This window comes from Marasmius oreades, chromosome 4 (assembly GCF_018924745.1).
Source record: "Marasmius oreades isolate 03SP1 chromosome 4, whole genome shotgun sequence".
NCBI lineage: Eukaryota > Fungi > Basidiomycota > Agaricomycetes > Agaricales > Marasmiaceae > Marasmius > Marasmius oreades.
Window position 1 is genome coordinate 1,949,324 of NC_057326.1, and position 17,738 is coordinate 1,967,061.

General features: G+C 49.0%; 5 protein-coding genes across 6 annotated transcripts; 2 read left to right on the top strand and 3 right to left on the bottom strand.

The window, feature by feature from the left end:
* Positions 1-2,900: 2,900 nt before the first annotated feature.
* E1B28_007452 (uncharacterized protein) lies at positions 2,901-4,265 on the top strand. The gene is made up of 4 exons (XM_043152194.1): positions 2,901-2,972; positions 3,026-3,257; positions 3,318-3,525; positions 3,584-4,265. Exons 1-4 carry the CDS (start codon positions 2,957-2,959, stop codon positions 4,088-4,090), a joined length of 963 nt encoding a protein of 320 aa, XP_043010280.1. The 5' UTR covers positions 2,901-2,956; the 3' UTR covers positions 4,091-4,265.
* Positions 4,266-4,267: 2 nt separating this feature from the next.
* Positions 4,268-9,382, bottom strand: E1B28_007453 (uncharacterized protein). Its single transcript, XM_043152195.1, has 9 exons — positions 6,120-9,382; positions 5,869-6,064; positions 5,555-5,814; positions 5,482-5,488; positions 5,017-5,431; positions 4,937-4,962; positions 4,761-4,881; positions 4,617-4,706; positions 4,268-4,563 (listed from the first exon to the last, which is right to left on the bottom strand). Exons 1-9 carry the CDS (start codon positions 9,281-9,283, stop codon positions 4,376-4,378), a joined length of 4,467 nt encoding a protein of 1,488 aa, XP_043010281.1. The 5' UTR covers positions 9,284-9,382; the 3' UTR covers positions 4,268-4,375.
* An 82-nt stretch (positions 9,383-9,464) lies between these two features.
* On the bottom strand, positions 9,465-11,827 carry E1B28_007454 (uncharacterized protein). 2 transcript variants are annotated; one of them, XM_043152197.1, is made up of 5 exons: positions 11,586-11,827; positions 11,407-11,534; positions 11,224-11,345; positions 10,870-11,173; positions 9,465-10,815 (listed from the first exon to the last, which is right to left on the bottom strand). In XM_043152197.1, exons 1-5 carry the CDS (start codon positions 11,790-11,792, stop codon positions 9,612-9,614), a joined length of 1,965 nt encoding a protein of 654 aa, XP_043010283.1. In that variant the 5' UTR covers positions 11,793-11,827; the 3' UTR covers positions 9,465-9,611. The 2 variants fall into 2 exon arrangements, with proteins under 2 accessions (XP_043010283.1, XP_043010282.1); XM_043152196.1 differs by having other exon boundaries at positions 9,465-11,345; positions 11,407-11,827.
* A 226-nt stretch (positions 11,828-12,053) lies between these two features.
* Positions 12,054-16,125, bottom strand: E1B28_007455 (uncharacterized protein). Its single transcript, XM_043152198.1, has 4 exons — positions 15,845-16,125; positions 13,948-15,789; positions 13,328-13,884; positions 12,054-13,271 (listed from the first exon to the last, which is right to left on the bottom strand). Exons 1-4 carry the CDS (start codon positions 16,100-16,102, stop codon positions 12,302-12,304), a joined length of 3,627 nt encoding a protein of 1,208 aa, XP_043010284.1. The 5' UTR covers positions 16,103-16,125; the 3' UTR covers positions 12,054-12,301.
* Positions 16,126-16,159: 34 nt separating this feature from the next.
* Positions 16,160-17,693, top strand: E1B28_007456 (uncharacterized protein). The gene is made up of 5 exons (XM_043152199.1): positions 16,160-16,543; positions 16,605-16,951; positions 17,007-17,233; positions 17,289-17,424; positions 17,474-17,693. The coding sequence occupies exons 1-5, from the start codon at positions 16,201-16,203 to the stop codon at positions 17,612-17,614; spliced, it is 1,194 nt and encodes a 397-aa protein (XP_043010285.1). The 5' UTR covers positions 16,160-16,200; the 3' UTR covers positions 17,615-17,693.
* The last annotated feature ends 45 nt before the right edge of the window (positions 17,694-17,738 follow it).

Below are 17,738 nucleotides of genomic sequence, written 5' to 3' on the forward strand. Positions count from 1 at the left end.
CCGATTTGCAGGAGGAATGCGATGCGTATAACGTCAATCCGAAATACATAAAGCAATATTCGCCCGGAAGCAAACTTTCTCAAATCCATCAAAAGAACGTCTGGACCTCCAGATCTGTGTTAGAGGAAGTTGAGCCATGATGACAGTGACGCCTCACTAAGGGTCTCTTGGTAAAAGAAGAAACACTCTTTGAACCGGTGCGTAAATTAACCCTAGGCTCTCCCGACGACGATCCTTGCCCTGCCATGCTCTCTGGGTGACATGCCAGAGATGTTGGCCGCTGTGAGACTTCCATGCTTGTGCGCCGAGGATTTAGTAACCTCTCTTTCACTGAAACGGAAGTAGCGCGCTTGGATCGTCTGAGGTACGTTTTCGGGCTCGACGAGGGGCTTGATCGAATACATTTGGAGGAGAGGAAACTGTGGCATTCTGATTTGAGGGTACTGGAAGAAGGTCAGCCGGTTGCAGATTACATGGATAAAGAATCTCTTCTCCACCACACTCTTCATCTATAGAGTGTGGTGAACACAATGGTTGTGTACGTCTGGAAGCTGTAAAACTTGCCAAAGTAAGGAACGAGGGAGAAACATGAGAAAAGTGGGAGACACACATCTTCTTTTTCGGTCATTCCTTCGAGAAGGAGCGTCGCTGTCTCTTATACCGCCCGAATCGTTCATGTTGACCCCCTGGTAAGCATTAAAACCATTGTCCTTCCCATAACAAGGAGTTGCTAGCTTTCCAATGCCCACTAGTGCGGCTCTGTCAATCTCCTCCGCCGGAGTTCTGGGGCAGTTATTTGGAGAAGGTGATTCGCCAAAATTATACACGTGTAATAATCTTGATTAACGCACTTGTGTATCCATAGCTATCTGACACATGATACGACTAACTCTTCAAATCACAACTAAAATCGGACATGATCAGAATCGCGAAGGAGATGAACGTGTTCTGAAAACAATGAAGGGACAAAGGTACAGTATCCCGACACGACGTGTCAATCTGATTTCCCACGTAAACTGCAATCCTCAATCTCTCCCCCAGCATTCAACCCGTCAAAGCATGCCCAAACTACAAATGACGAAAAAGATCAGAATATCTCATATAAAGGCTTTCAATGTTTATGTTAATGTGAGGACAAAATCGTTCAATTACAAAAAAGCAAGATACTCACAAAATGTACCTTTTTATTTTGCATCTAGACATATCCGATTTACCGTCTCGTACGCTTCGTATTTGAGCCAGTTGCTATATCACATACAACAATTGACAGGCACTTTTAGCCTCAACTCCCTGATCCTGTTGAAAACCAGATACCTTTCGCTCACAGAATCATCAAACTATGGAACATGCAACAAGTCAAACAGACAATCATTATGATATCCGTAGGTGTATCAATTCTCCAACTTTAACGAATATTAATCTAAACGTCTTCACAGCTGATTGTGTGTCTTGGATACATAGTGGTCCATATAATAAACGCGGGATGGGATGTTTTGCAACACCTTAGTTCGACTGATCAAATCAAATCGAAGGGAAATATTCAAGGAGGTACTGGCTCATTCACACTCCAAGGTCCAACTATACGCACTCATTTCGTTTGTGCTGAAGGCGAAATAGGAATTAAGAAAACATGGGATCGGTTGTGATAATGCCGAGCAGTAGAACTGCACTGGACTGGTGGCAAAGGTATCTTTCTAGTTCGATGTGCTTTTCGTTTGCACTCATCGGACTCTACTTGCGTCGATCAATGGCCGTCCCTAGCTACCATTTAGTGTACTTACTATTACTGACTTTCTTGCTGCTCTTGAAGTGAAAAATTTGAAATACATCTAATACATTCACTGACGATGGCATGCTGAACTCCCTCCAAGATCCGTCTCACTGTTGATGAGCGACGCCCAATTTTTCTGGAAATCTGAACCTGCTGTCACTCCTGTCACTCATACAGTATGGCACCTCTACCATCATGGCATCATGGAAGCGTATGTGAGCGTCAGACGCAAGTCCACCAGCGTTTGGACACGCCCATGTCATTGACTTAACGTGGCTACGATGTGGGAGCGTCAGTGCAGTGACGCCTGGGCGTCACATCAGCTTAGCTGAAAGCACAGGAATCAGTTCAGCTTTCAGACTTGTTGACAGCCAGACCGATTTTTGGAGATTCAGACCGACTATCGGCTAGTCCAACATCTATCCAATCAGCACAGGTTTCTGAATGGCTGAAATCCAGCAATTTGGTCTGGCTGAAATGGGAATTGATTTCTACTAAATCAACTTACCTTTCGGTCAGTTAGACATGTCTACATTCAGTTTTTGTTTTTGTTGATCCGTATTTTGTACTGAATGGGAGAAACTCAGCTTAAAAATCGGACAATTTGAATTGCCGTACTTTGGCTCGTATTTCGATTATGTGAAATTATGTACTGATTTAGTTGCTTTCAGCACTTCATTAAGCTCGACATAATTTTTTGTTTTTCTGGTGTGAGTGTCCTCAGGAGGTCAGGTCCGTTCAGTGCGGCTCGTGATCTTACTGAAACGGCCCGACCTCGGTTCAGAGCCATTGTGGCAGTGCAGCTTCTGGACAAGAGCCGTTTCAAAACTGTGCCGGGCTGCGGCTCCCACAAGTCTAGAAAATTATGTAAATAAAATTAATGAGGATAACATTTGGCTATTAAATTGTTCAAATTTGGAAAAACTTGCCTAATGCGAACCGGGGTTTTCACGAAACCGGTGCAAACCGGCACAAACTACGGCTTGCACATTGAACCGTTCCGGTAATATTGGCCTCGTCTAAAAACCGAAATTCCGAGCCGAACGGGGATTTCGGCTTCGGTTCGGATCGAGAGTGGTTTGGAACCGAACCGTTGATATCACTAGTCACAGGACATTACGGGCACTGCCACCGGTCACCCCTTGATCACCTCTCTTCTACCTCCTCCCGTTTCTCACTACAATCATGCCTCGAGCAGAAGGTCAGTCGGACACTTCTCTCGTTCTGCGTTGCTTCTGATAGTTACTTTCACAGTCGGAACCCCAAAATATGTCGCAAACAAGATGAAGTCCAAGGGGCTCCAACGCCTGAGGTGGTACTGTCAAGTCTGCGAAAAACAATGTCGAGACGAGAACGGATTCAAGTGTCATGCACAGTCTGAATCTCATCTGCGTCAGATGCTGGTAGTTGGGGAACATGCTGGAAAGCATATTGCCAGTTTCTCTCAACAGTTCCAGTCCGAATTCGTCTCTCTATTGTCTAGAAGGTGTGATGACTCCGTCCTATATTGTGGTCGCCGTTCGATTGACATACTTAACTTTTACAGGTTTGGTACGAAGCGAGTTTTTGCAAACCGAGTGTATCAAGAATACATCGCAGACAAGAGCCATCTACATATGAATGCTACGCGCTGGGTCACTCTTACCGAGTTCGTGAAGCATCTTGGAAGAAGTGGGATTGCAAGGGTAGACGACACTGAAAAGGGATGGTTCATTGCTTGGATTGATAACAGCCCTAAAGCTCTTGCAAAGGCGGTGAGTCAGATTTTGTTTTGTCTTGATAACAAGTCTAACTATCTGCAAACTGAAACAGGAAGCTTCTATGAAGAAAGAGCGCTCGACCACATCAGATGAACAGCGAGAGCGAATGCTCATTGCAGAGCAAATTGAACGGGCTGCTGCTGAAGCGGAAAATGGAGCATCCCCACGATCGTCCGATTCTCCGCCAGCTGAAGAGGGATTAAAAAGAGATGACGGGTCTGAGAAAGTTGTTATCTCGTTCGGTGCAAAGCCTACCAACGCGGACAATACGGGAGAGACCTCGTCTTCCTCGTCTACAGCTTCAACTCCATCCGCGTCCATCGGCTTGAAGATGAACCCCCTGAAGCCAAAGGTGAACCCTCTGAAGTCGACAATAAACCCTTTAAAGGCAGGCAACCCATTGAAACGAACCAACCCACTCAAACCGACTAGTGCTCCATCAGCATCACAGGCTGAGGAAAGCAAGAAACGTTCTGCACCAATGACAGCGGCGGAACAGCTTATTTTGGAAGATCAACAGAGAAAGAGGCGGAGGATGGAACGCGAGTCGGTGGTTTAGCTCCCTGTTAGGTCTTTCAGTTTGCATGTTATTTTTCCCAGTACTTGGTCCCGGTTTAATGTATTGCTACTCGTATTGTACAACTGTCCACGCTTGGTGTGGTTGTCCTGATGTCTATTGAATGAAGTGAAGTTTAGTTGACGATTTTTAACTGTTCAATCAGAAACGCTAGAAATGGCGACGGAGGTGCAATTTACGGCGAGTCTGTGTTTGTAAATGATAACATACAACGTGAAATCCTAGGTATACATACAGTATTTAAGATGCATATAAGATCTGTGGACTCTATGGTTGGGTCTGGAATTGCTCCTCCCCACCCATCCGATCGTAATACTCCTTGCCCTGGTTCGTTTTGGCGATGTAACCAGCTCGAATGGTCCAGTCTCCGAAATGTTCACCTTCGTGGCGCTCGAGAGCGTAACGCTTGATCATAGGTCGGAGGATGGCCAAGATCTCTGGCTCAGTGACAGATTCTGTGCAAGAGCACGTTAGGTAGCCAGATGTAGGAACATAATGATTTACTTGCCATTGTATATCTTGTTTACACGCTGACCATAGTACCCACCACCAAGCAACATAAGATATTGACCTGGAGCCTTGCCCACAAATGCAATTTCTGGAATGGAATTGAGTACATGAATCCTAGAGAAATAAAATGGCTTAGCCTGACCTGCAACATATGGACGCGCACAACCATTGGGGCAACCAGTCATACGCATAACAATCGAGTCATTACGTAGGCCGTTCTCCTCGCAAATCCTTTCGACCTTGTCGATGAGAATGGGGAGATACTAGAAAATGCTTTATTGAGTATGGTCAACACTATGCCACGATGAAACTACCCACTCGTTCTGATTCTGCGTTGGCCAGGCCTGTTAAACTCAAAAGTTGATAAGATATTCCTAAAACGATCAAGCTTGACATACCGCATGTAGGGAAGGCAACGCAAGCGGACGACGAAAGTCGAAGACCAGAATGGTTGAGGTTATCCATTTTGTACTTGGCCAGGATTCCCTTGATCAGATGTAGGTCTTCACTTGGAATATCAGACACCACCAGATGTTGATTGGTAGTTAGACGGAAGGCTCCTTTGTGGACCTTGGCGATTTCACGTAGGCCAGTCTTGAAATCCTTTCCTGGCTCATCCTGGATACGCCCATTCTCGATGAACATCGTAAAGTGATGTCTGCCATCTTCTCCAGTAGTCCAGCCGAAGTCGTCAATGTTTCGGTCAAAGGTGTATGCACGAGCGGGTTGTAGCTCATAGCCGAGCTGTTTCTCGACTGCAGCCTTGAAGACGTCCAAACCCATTCGGTCGATAGTGTATTTTAGTCGGGCGTTCTGGATAGGAATTTAGTACAAGATTAAGAATCTTCGGCACCGAATCTCACCTTACGACTGCAAGAAGATTAGAGAATGGACTTTGTGAGCAACTGCATCGTCATGGTAGGAGTTCAGACTCACTCTGCTCGGTTACCGTTATCCCGCTGCACGATCACAACAGCTTCCGCAACATATTTCCCTTGTTCAGGCGTACAGAATCCAATAACGTCCGCAGTACGGGGGTATGTCTTCTTGTTGCCGAAGGTGACGCCCATACCACCTCCGATGGCAACGTTGAAACCGGTAAGCTTGCCACTCTCCTCGACAATCGCAATAAAGCCGAGATCATTTGCGAAAACGTCAACGTCATTGGTGGGAGGTACCGCGACCGCGATCTTGAACTGTACGAAAGTGGATCAGGACTAACTTCCGGAGATTGACTTTGGGGATCTTACTTTACGAGGGAGATAGAACTCGCCATAGACAGGTTCAACAACCTTCAAAGCCTCACCAGCTACCATCTTCTTGTCCAGCCAGATTTCGTGGTACGCGGTAGTTCGAGGAATCAGATAATTACTAACGGTGACGCAGAACTGGTGCACTTGGGCATGCAGTTTGGATTTGGATGGGATGGAAGAGCAGATCACGTTTCTGTATGAACAGCGGTATAAGATAGCGAGAACTGTCTGGACTTTCATATACTCACCTGTTGACATCACCGCATGCAGCCAATGTGTCAAGCAACACACGGTTGATATCCTTGATCGCAGGCTTCAAATGCCTCTTGATGACTCCGTGGAATTGGAAAGTTTGTCGTGTCGTGATCTTGAAGGTACCAGATCCATGTTCGTCCGCAATCTGGTCCATCTGCAGCCACTGGTCGGGCTTACATATACCGCCGGGCATTCGAACTCGAATCATGAACGCATAGGCAGGCTCAACACCTTGAGCGAGACGTTCATCACGAATATCACGGTCATCTTGCTGATAGATACCGTGGAACTTGGTAAGTTGGGTGTCACTAGGAGCCAAGGCGCCGGTGGAAGTGTCCAAAAGACCTTCAGCGATCGTTCCACGGAGGTAGTTGGAGGCGGCTTTGATATGCTCGTTCGTGATAGGATCGGGTTCCTTCTCGGTGACTTCGATAGAGTCAACACCAAACAACTTCCACACCAGTGGCTCCCATTCTTGATAACCAGTCATGTACCCATCCGCATCCTGATCGTCACCAAGTCCGAGGGGAATCACTCGTTCACCGCCGATCTTTTCGAGACGAGCATCCAAATCCCTGGCGGGCTTATTGTAGTAGTGAGCATCCTCAGGTCGAGGCCAGTATTTACTATCACCCATTCCAAAGACGGCATACTTGAGCTTGGTGAAGAGCTTGTCCCCTCGAGCTGCAGCGGCATTGGAAGCCTTGAAGAGCTGACGACCATTCTGTGGTGGTTCTCCCTGACCTGCTGTAGAAGTGATAAACATCACATGCTCCTCGTTCGCTAGGGTATCCAGGTTCATCGAATCTATCGTTCCTAAAGTAGCCTCCAACCCCCGGACTTTAGCCCGACTAGCCAACTTCTTCGCCACTTTCTCAGCTGCACCACCGTCAGAGGCATACAAGATGGTGACCGGAGGAGCATCGAGTGCGTTCAACAACTCGTTGTAAGACTGGGTAGCCTTCCGTTTCCTCGCCTCCTTCACATTCTCACCAAGACTGCTCACAATCTCAGTAGCAAGTTCGGGTTTGGAATAAACAAGCTGGGACAAGTGGTTCTGTCTATCCAAGAACTGTTGAAGATCGTTCTTGACGGAATCCGAGTCCAAAGAGAAAGGTTCCTTGCCCACGCGTTCTTTGCTTGGATCCCACCTGTAGAGCGGCCAGTAGCCAGCGTCGACGGCGAGTTTGGTTTCCTTAACAATGTCCAAGGCGGGAGCGTCTTCGGACCTGTAGGGAAGGTATGCTAAAACCACACTGGGACCGTTGTACGCATCCGCTTCCATAATCGATTGTAGGACTTGGGCATAAGATGAGTAGACTGCAACGCTAGCCACATAGACGTCTCCGTGGTTCATGGCGTACAAACCAACGTCGTGTTTGCGGCGACTTGGGTCACCGGTGTTACGAGCAGTGTAAGGGATAGTGTCGATGATGAGAATGTTGATGTTTAGTCCCGAAGCGATGGCATGATGAAGACCAGATGAGCCAATATCATAGGACCACGCATCAGAGCCTATGATCCATCGAGATCGGGCGGGGAAATGAGCGCGGAGAGATAGAATTCGGGAGGCTGCAGTATGGGAAACGGGAGTTGCCTTAAGGAATTTCACGATATCATCTCCTAGGGCACGACCCTTAGTTGCGTGGTCCTTGGCTAGCACCCACTTGCTTAGGAGGGAGTGTAGATTGGCGTTCAAGTCGGGGACCTGGAGGAGTTCTCGAACGGCTGCAACGAGCTCGTCCCTCTGTCCGAGCTGGCCACGTACACGACCAAGGGCGAATTCCGGGGTGGTCGCAATCTCTCCTTGAGATGCAACGAGGGAGGGCGAGTTGCATACATCGAGCCTGTCCTGGAAGAGGTGGGAAAGAATCTTCGTGTAAGAAAGCTCATGTTTGGGGACGTGTGGTTCTGCATGAGATGAGGTGGGAGATGTGGGTATGGATCCCAGAGTGAGGCGAGATGAAGGCATAGACGTATTAGCGTGCTGGAGCAGCTTCAAGATGTCGGCCGGAGTGATGTTCGCCAAGTCTCCCAAGACACCTGAATGAACAGTTGGACGTAATGAGGGTTCGATTTTCTGCAACGCGCTGACCACATCAAGATATAGGGGAAGCCATTTCATGGACCAGTGACTGGCTTGTTCCAGCACTACCACGCGAGATACGGAGGACGGGATTTCATGAAGAATCCTAGATGGAAGCAGAGGTGAAAGGAGGGATACCGACGCAAAGGCAACACCGTCGATCTCGATGTCAAGTCCGCCATTTCCTAATAAGAAGATAACAGTGTGTGGTTCTGGCGGACTTTTGGCGACGAACGGTCTTATCGGCCGTCGAACAAGCGAGACTGTGCTGAGGGAAGCATGTTCATAGGCCTTGAACAATGCATGAAGTGCGGGGTGTTCGTCTTCATGGCTGTATCCGCTGTTGGCGTGGCCATTAAGGTGACCGTTGCTGCCGTTCGTCTTCGTGTGGCCATTACTGTGACCGTTGGTATGACCATTAGAACCATTAGCGTGTCCGTTTGAATGGCCGTTAGCGCCGTTAACGTGTCCATTCGTATGCCCATTAGAACCATTAACATGACCATTGCCGTTCAGGTGGCTGATAGTGGCGGTGGGATTAGATTCGAACAAGAACGATACGATTCGCTCCTCGGGTATTTCCTCCGCAGGAGAATCATGAGACGAAGCATCTGAATAGAAGATGTGAACGACCGCCTTTTTCTCAGAGCGGGCTAACTTTGAAGCTAGCAGCGCATTGTCGTGAGCCTGCTGAGCATTGATGGAAAGAAGGAAAAACGGTCCGACGGCCCGCAAGAGTAGCGCATCCGAAAGGTCGTCTCTAACGGCGATGTGTAGGACGAGAGGGAGTGATGAGAGCTCTGAAGAGGCTAAAACGAGTCTTGTGATTGACTGTGAGGTTGATGTAGAAGTGAAGGAGATGAGAGCTGAATTTGACGAAGCACGTTTGATGGCTGCAGCTGGGTCGGCTAGATGAGGCACTGGGAGGACATTCGGGGTTCGCTTAGATGCCCTTGCGACATTGTCAAACACTGAAGAGTAGTGTGAACTGGAAGAATTCGGCTGTAACGAATGAAGCAGAGTGTCTGATGCAATGAACGCAATTCGAGCCACAGTATCTATCGAGGACATGTTTGGGCCCTATGGAAAGAGATCAGTGAGCGAAAAATCGCAGCTGAAAGAACCGTACACGGTCGTACGAGGAGATGGTGGGGGTTTGAGGATAAACCGTATCTCATGTCCCGAATTCATTTATCTCACTAAAGCTGGCGACAGTGTTGTGCAATCTTCAGAGCACCTCATAGCTTTGCCCATGTTTTGACTTGCCATCTTGGGAAGTCCTGTCAGTCATATTCCGTCCTTGAAGTTCGGAACTATGGCCGTTCGTGAGTATAGAGTACTGTCAGGTAACTAGTTACTAGCATTATCCCGCACTGCACACGGAGCCACTTAAATCCTATCAAAAATCGAAACTTGGCCCAGACCCTGCTCGTACTAAATCCCGAATCTCATATCGATCCATACCAGCATCCAATAGTCCTTCGGTCAACGTGTTAGACCACGCCTTTCTACCAGCCCGTCGAACACGCCGACTATCATCGTACAAAGGATTGCGCGGTTGTAGAAGATTCTGGACGTGGCCACGGACAAGATCTGGCAGTCCGGAATTTTCCGTCGTGTCATCCAACAAGCCCAGCATAGCGAGAAGAATGGTCACAGAAACCCCCTCTTCATTCCCTCCAATGTATCCGAAATATCCCTTGCCGATCCGCGTACGCACGACCGCGAATTCCTCAGTCCTTTTAATGTCATTGGTAGGCAGAGCAGAACATGGGTTTGACAAGTACACGGCACACTCCTTGGCGACGCCCCGCAAATGAACCGCTTTCATGTTACTACTAGAAGGCAACGACGGGTTCTTTTGGACCATTTCGGATGCGGGGTTCCTTTCGAATGTAGCACTAGTACCATCACAAGCGCCTAGGTCCCACGGAAGACCCCAGGCACGGAAGAACAATTGTAGTCTCGGGTTGCTCATGTGCCTGCTGAATAGCCCCCCTACGGCCACCAGACCGCCGGCTTTCGCATATTCGACAATTTTATTCAGGAGCCTGCTATTCTCCGCGTCCGCGATACCGAAGTCAGTTATGAAGATACCCCACAAATCCCGAGAGTTCATGAACGACAGGGCCATTTTCGCTGTGAACACCTGTTTGATGTGGACTTTCTCTCGAAGGGTGCAGACAAACTGTTTGTTGTCCTGAATCCAGTTCTCACAGCGGAGAGAAAGGACCATCACGTAACCGGGAGAAGTGGCAACCGCGACCAGAGCGTTGACGAAAGACTCGCCTTCTTCCCTAGCTTTGTGGAGGAGATTGAGGTTGTGTCCCCAGGTTCCTCGTGTCCGGATGGTGTCGATATCGCGGGGAGGGTTCAGACGGCTGCTGCTTATGAGCTTGTGTATCATATCGACCACTTGTCTTTCGTCTTCGCCATGGGGGATGTGCAAACGAACCATCAAGACCTCTTGAAATAATGCTTCTACCAGCTCCTCGTTCTTCCACCATCCTTTGTCCGGCAAGTAGGCTTTGTCATGTGAATACATGCATTTTGCACCGAATTCGCAGCAATCAAGGATGTGGAATAGGCAAACGTTTCTTCCCCTGAAACGATTCATCAGCGCGTAGAAGGGCCGAGGAGGAGTGGGTTCGGCTTACAATCTATCCCGAATGCTTCTGTCGTCAGGCGCGTGCGAGTAAAGGCACTCATTTCCACGGGTACATCGACCTTGGTTGTAGTACTTGCAGGATATCCCGTTACCACTATGTTCACAGTCACTAGAGCCGGAGTCGGAGGTTACTTCTGCTCGGTCGTCTTTGTCGTACGGTGGCCACTCGTATTCACTCTCGGTGAACTGGTCGTCAGAAAAGGAGTTTTCGCCTTGTTCGAGGACTCTCGTAGCTCGTAACTCAGAGGCGACGTCCGGTATGCCAGGATCGAATCGAAGGATGGTTTCGAAATCTAGAGAAAGGTTGGCTACATATAGAGGCGGGATATAGCAAGATACCGACCTATTATAGCACCTATGGCCCGTCGCTGTTCCTTTCGAGCGAGGGCACGACGATAACGAGCCTCTACATTGGATGGGTCGTGTATCAAAGCTTCTGTAGCAATCTCCTCGGCTTGATCAAATCTATAATTTTGTTCATCAAAGTGAGTGATACATACGTTGAGCCGAAGATGGATGAACTCACAACCCAAGTTTTAAATATGTTGCAGCTAAATTTGTCAACAGAACAGGTTTCTTCCCGCCGAGGTTGACGGCTTGTTCGTATTTCTTTGCCGCTTCAGAGTATCTAGCTTGTTTGAAGAGGTCGTTTCCCTAGATTGGGCAGTAGCAGGTCCAGCATTTAGAAATCAATTGCAACCATACCTCCTGTTTCAATTTATTCCTAGCCTCTGCTCTCTGCCTAGCGCGTGATTCACGTATTTGAGCGCGTTCCGCCACTAATCTTTTGTTGGTGTTTTCCGTGTTCGAAGTTGAGGAATCGACTGGCCTAAGGTTGAGTGGAGATAGACTGGAAGCAGTTGGTCGCTTTTGTCCTCGACTGTATGATTTGGACTTGGGTGGGCGAGGCATGAAAGGAAGACAGTGTGTGGACGCGACCACAGGCGTCGGCGACAGAGTAAATCTCGGCAACTTCCGAACTCTGTCTATCTAATGTACGACTACCCAGTTCATGTCCGAAATCATTTCTCAAGAGATCAATTGCGCCCAATGTATTAACAATGCTCTGGTCCAGGGTGCAGAGCGCAACAGCTCGAGTGAAAGGTAGGAAATTCAAAAGGGGTAGTGTCTGTGTTACGTTCACCGTGACTTGATGCTCACTGCAATTTGAAAGACTGCAACAAATATCCTTCAGTTGTGCGGGGAAGGCCCATACATGGGCTACTATACAGCTCTAGACGCGCCCGGCGTAGAGGAGATTATATATCATGTATCGCAAACAGAGGTTGAAGCGGACAAGGGAAACATACTGTCGAAGATGAAAAGAGGAGTAATACCATGGGTCATATATAGATCATAAAAATCGTTTAGTCATATCGTGCTTCTTCTCAACTCGACGAGAAGGGGGAAAATTAGTAAAATCATGGTCTCCAGGCAGGTCTCACCGCCTCCTTGCCTTTCCCCTTGAATCCAGGATCTCCTCGCACACCAAGGCTACTTACACTTCTTTCCATCTCCTCGAAATTCTTCACTAGATCCTTAACACTCCCCTTCCTCCTCAAACCTCCAGCGCCTGTACACCTCCGAGCCTCGGGGTCAGGCGGCGGTTGCACCTTCCTTAGGTCCACCAACCTCTTCGGCTCTTTTCTCTCAAGTACCTTCGTCTTAGGTGGCAAATCCTGGTGGTTCAGCGATACCAGATCCTTCGGTGCCGGTCCTCGTGGTACCGCCGATCTAGCTGGTGTAGCAATCGGCCCTCTTTGTTTCGATAGAACTTCAGGAGGCGGGAGCGGTAATCCGACATGAGGATGAGAAGCTTCCTTTGAACGCTTATTGGAGTCCTTAGTAAGGGTGGGGAGGTAGGAGAAAATAAGGCCTTTCATCCGTCCACCAAGCCCTTGTGGTTCTCGGACGGAAGGGGAATCACATCCATCAGTGGACTCGAGAGAGACTTCGGGCGATCCGTCCACCTCCCCAGATTCATGGATCTCCTCGTCGACTTCTTCGTTGACCTCAAGATCCTCTAGCAGTGGTACCGTTGCTTTTCCCCGACTAACACGTTCTGCCTCTTCTAGAAGATATCCATACCTCGGTGCCATTAAAGCGGGTCTGGGTGTGCTAAATGGGGCCCCGGGCCCTATAGGAGCTGGCAAGGCAGATCTGGTTGGTAGAGGCGTCAATTTAGGCGTCCATGTAGGGATGCAGGTATTCGAGTGGGTACGGTTAGGAGCTGAGGGCGTGCTGAACGAGGGAAGTGAATTGATACCACTACCCATGGGAGACCAAATTCTTGATTGGGAACGCAACGATGTCCCTAGAGGTGTGGGCGGCGCAATTTTGCCGCCCCTCTGCTTCTTCCTGATAGCTTCAGCCCGTGTCCGTAAGCTTTCCCTGTCATAAAACGTTTAAACGAAATATAGTCTAGAATACTATGAAGTCAGACTTGCCTTGACCATGAACTCCCCGAGTCTATATTGAGCTCCTCAAAGTCACTAAGCTCCAGAAAGTTATCAATAACTTTATCCAGATCTACGGCATCCACGTCGGCCATGGAGTCAACGTCCAGATTTCCTTCACCGAGGGCAATCCTCTCGTCCGTAAAACACGCATCAAGTGCCTTCCAATCCTCCCTCGTCCACTCCAACTTATCTTCCTCACAACGGGAGCGACGCCGAAGAGAAGGTAGCGGCGTTTCGAAAGCCTTGGTGCTATTTCTTCCCAGTTCAATTACTTCGGCAGAGCCCACTTCCTTCGCAGCCCGGTCTAATAATCCGCCGAGTGTGACAACAGGACTGCCCGGAATATAAACCTTGTCTCCAACCACAGTACCGAGGCTCAGTCTGCGCGCCTTGTCGGGCTGTGACTTCGTAACTCCTGCTGCAGTCACAGTGCGCCTCCTGTTAGTCCTCTTGAGGCTGTCGAGAGGATGAACGGCGTCACTGTATGAGGAGTGCCGACGTCTCTTCTCACGAGCTGTAATTTTAGTAAAGCAGTCGTAATCATGCTGAAGAGTAGCAAGAAAAGTCAAATTTCAACGAAAGAGAGGTTAAAACGAAACAACACGAACCTGCCTCAATATGGCGGCGGCCCTCGCTGCAGCTCTGGGATCTGAGCTTGTTATCTTCACCAAACCAGGGTCGTGTTCATCATCACTACTCTCGTCGCCACAGGGAAGATCGACCTCAACATCCTCATATGACTGCGTATCATGCCCTTCATTCTCCCGTTCCAAAACTTCAGTTTGTCCCGTTACCGCTGCTTCTTCTTCCTGGTGTGTATCTTCGTCGATATGGGGACCATCACCATTGGGGGGACGACCCCGTCCGGTGTTTGTCAACGTTGCGCTAAACGGTTCAAGAGTCTTCCTAACGGGCGACTTCTGAAGGAAGGAGAGGTCTCGTAAAAGGGGGATGGTTGTCGGCAATCTAGGGCGTGACGGTGTGCCGGCGAGGGAAAGACGAGGGAAAGTTCGCTGCGGTGATCCTACATCAGGCTGGGCGAAAGAGGTCGAGTGAGAGGGAAGAGCATCATCAGGCGTAGTACCACAAGGTTCGCCCTCCTCCACAAAGCTCATCTCCCTGACCTCTTCTTCTTCTCTTTCATCCTCCGTTCCAGAATCGTCCTGCAAATCGGGTTCGATGCTCATGGCCCGGACCTCCTCCTCTTCTGCACCAGCGTTTTCATCTTCACCACGGACCTGCGGTTCGATACTCATTGAGCGGTCCTCCTCCTCGTTTCCCTCAGCCTCGGCCATACTGGCATCCCGCTCTTGCTCGCTTTCCTTTCCAGCATCTTCTTTAACCATATGCACCGTGTTATCGGCGTCCCCAACACGCCCGCCTGGTGATGGACTGCCACTTCTTTGCAAAAGCTCAGGGGGATACGGGCTAACGGGCCTTCCCCAACTATCCATTCTCATCTTCGTCGCACTACTGGGAGGATCGGTCTTGGTCCTAACCTTCCACATTCTCCACTTGCCAGTGTATTCGCCTTCACCTTGACCCACTTCCTCACCTCCCTTGCGTAAATGTTCAGCTCCGACGTCCTCATTTTCTTCATCACTCCATTCGGCAATGCTTTGATCAACTTTGCCGCGTGGAGGTAAGACAAAAGTGGGGATTGGACCCTTAGCGTCGGCCAGGCTGATATCCATGTCAATGTCATCGTCGTCATCCGAGGTCAGCATGGAGGAATTCGAGGGCTCTTGTGGGAAAAAGTAGTCAACGCCATCGATGGGCGATGACGATACAGGCAGATCGTGATTGTTGTCTCGTAATGGAGATTGAGGTGAAGGGGGCGACGATGGCGGGAGGCTCGCTTCCACTTCTCCTCCCCTTGTGGGTCTGCGAGGAGTGATAGCAACGACCTCCATCGGTGTTCCTTTCTCCAGGGCTTCGTCTGGTTCTACTGGCCCACTAAGCAGTAAAGGATCATCCGTCGGACTGGCAGGCGGCATTGGCTCCTTCAGAAGAGCATCCATGTCGGATGGGAGCTCGATCTTCACCGATAAAGCCTTTCGCACCGACTTCCTGGGTGCCCTTTTGGGTTTGGAGGGACTTGGGGTGAGCGTTATTTCCCTCGGTGGAGTGAAAACTTCGTTCGGTGGTTCGTAGGATGGAATAACGATCGGGGTTGCGCTACGTCTCCCTCGCCTAGTTGCATTCGATGCTGTTGATTCGTCTGATAATCTCGCTCGAATCCGAGTAGACGCAACGAAATCCGCGTCGGGGTTGTTAGCATGGGGTGATTCGATGTAGTGAAGTCTGGACTTTGTAGGAGAAATAATAGCTTGAGTCTGTTTAGATTGCTTGCGGGGTTTAGGATTGGGAGTGACTTGTGGGCTGTAATTATGTGTAGACTGAACTGAGCGTTTACGTTTGGAATTGGTTAACGAAAGTAAAGAAGCGATCTGCAGCAGGGCTTTATGGTCATTACGTTCTGACGAGCAAGGACGAGGAGCTCACAGGCTGTCTAGAGAATCTCAGCTCTTCCTCTGGAGGAGGACTAATCAACTGTCTGGCCTCTTGCTCCTGCTCGGCTTGCATTTCCTTTGACTGAGAGGGAGGGGACAAGAGACCTGTATTGTTGTCGTTGCTAGTGGTCATAGGAAATCTTGCTATGATAGTTGTGGATTTTCGTGACAATTTCTTGTTCTTCTTGTCCTGTAGCTTGGAGATATCGAGGCGAGGACCATGCATCGCCGGAGCCTCGTTTTCTGCCATGAACGTTCCCAAGCGAAGTACAACACCGCACGTGATCGTGCTACTGTAGGTCAGTCACACCAAGTCTCCACTCTCCCCACCGCTCCGTCACGGTATATATGGCTGGGGGTCGACATAGGAATACAACAGGCCCTCACAAGGGTGGTGCTCGTCGCGCAGAAAACAGCAGAATCTATGCACATCCCCTTCCTATTATCTTTCACAATCCTTTTCCTAACGGAGTCCGTTCCCTTCTTGGCCTCCTCGGTCTTTCCCTGAACGAGGTCGTCAATCCTCACTGCGAAGGATATCTTGATGTCGCAACAAAATCTGTCTGGATTACCGATCCGAGATCCTCAAAAGTCCTATGGAAAAAGGGATTCTTTGGTAAAGGCGATCTCTCTCGAAGTGAACCTAGCTGGCTTGCACGACAAATAAATGACAGAAAGGCTGGTCGCACGGGTACATTTGCTCCATTTTACTCGAAGGACCAATCCCCTATCGCATTCACTTCTTCGTTTAGGACTTACCTCTGAGCAACTCAGGGAAAAACGAAGAGCAGAGAGAAAACAGTTCAAACTCGATCGAGCACAAGCTATTGCAGCAACTGCTGCTGAAGCAGAAGCCATTTTCGAAACAGAAGGGCGTATAATTGTTCCTGCATTGTCTGGCCCTGACATACCTTCTGGTGCTACATGGAAGCCTCCGCCCGCCTTTGAGGCATCGCGAAGTGTCGTCGAACTCCCGCTTCAAATGGGACAAGAGGATGATGATTATATTGAAGATATCGAACACTTACAACTCACCTTATGTGAAGCCTTTTTCCTCGCGTGGAACCTCGACTGTCTTACTATAATAGACCCTCATGCTGTAATCATTCATCGCTGCTCTTCCCTTTCCGAACTCATCCCTTTTCTACATCCAGGATGAACCTCTGACTCTAGAACAATTATGGACTACGTTTCAGCACATCAACCTCGCACCACCAATACCTAATTCACCACCCCTGCGGTTACAGCTGGATAACCCGTTTCTCGTCCATTACGCTGCCTACCACCACTATCGCTCATTAGGGTGGGTGGTGAAGAATGGGCTGAAGTTCTGTGTTGACTATCTACTTTATAAACGAGGTCCAGTCTTCACACACGCAGAGTATGTGCATTCATCTCAATATACGTTCGTCTCTTTTTATTCAATGAGGAATCAGATTCGCAGTCGTAGTATGTCCTGTTTACGAGGATCCCGCGGATCAAGAAAATTCGACAGTGAATCTACAAAACGCATCAGCTTTTGCCTGGTCGTGGCTTGGCACCGTTAACCGCGTGAATTCGCAAGTGATGAAGGTAAGTGGCCCTGTGCAGGATGCTGGAGGACCCTCACCTTGCTCTTTAGACTCTTATATTGTCTTACGTGACAATACCTTCCCGCTCTCGAGTGTCCTCGGACATTATGACTTCCCCTGCGTGTTTTTCGAAGTATTCAGTCAGAGAGGTTGTCGTACGGAGATTTATTCCAGCTCGTATGAGAGACTGAGATTAGATTTACATTATCCATCTATCTATAATGGTGTACGAGATATTGACTGCCGCTCATGGATATGGACCGCCCTCTTACCTTTTTGCTACTCGCGCGACGCGACGCGCAGTGTCACGCTTGT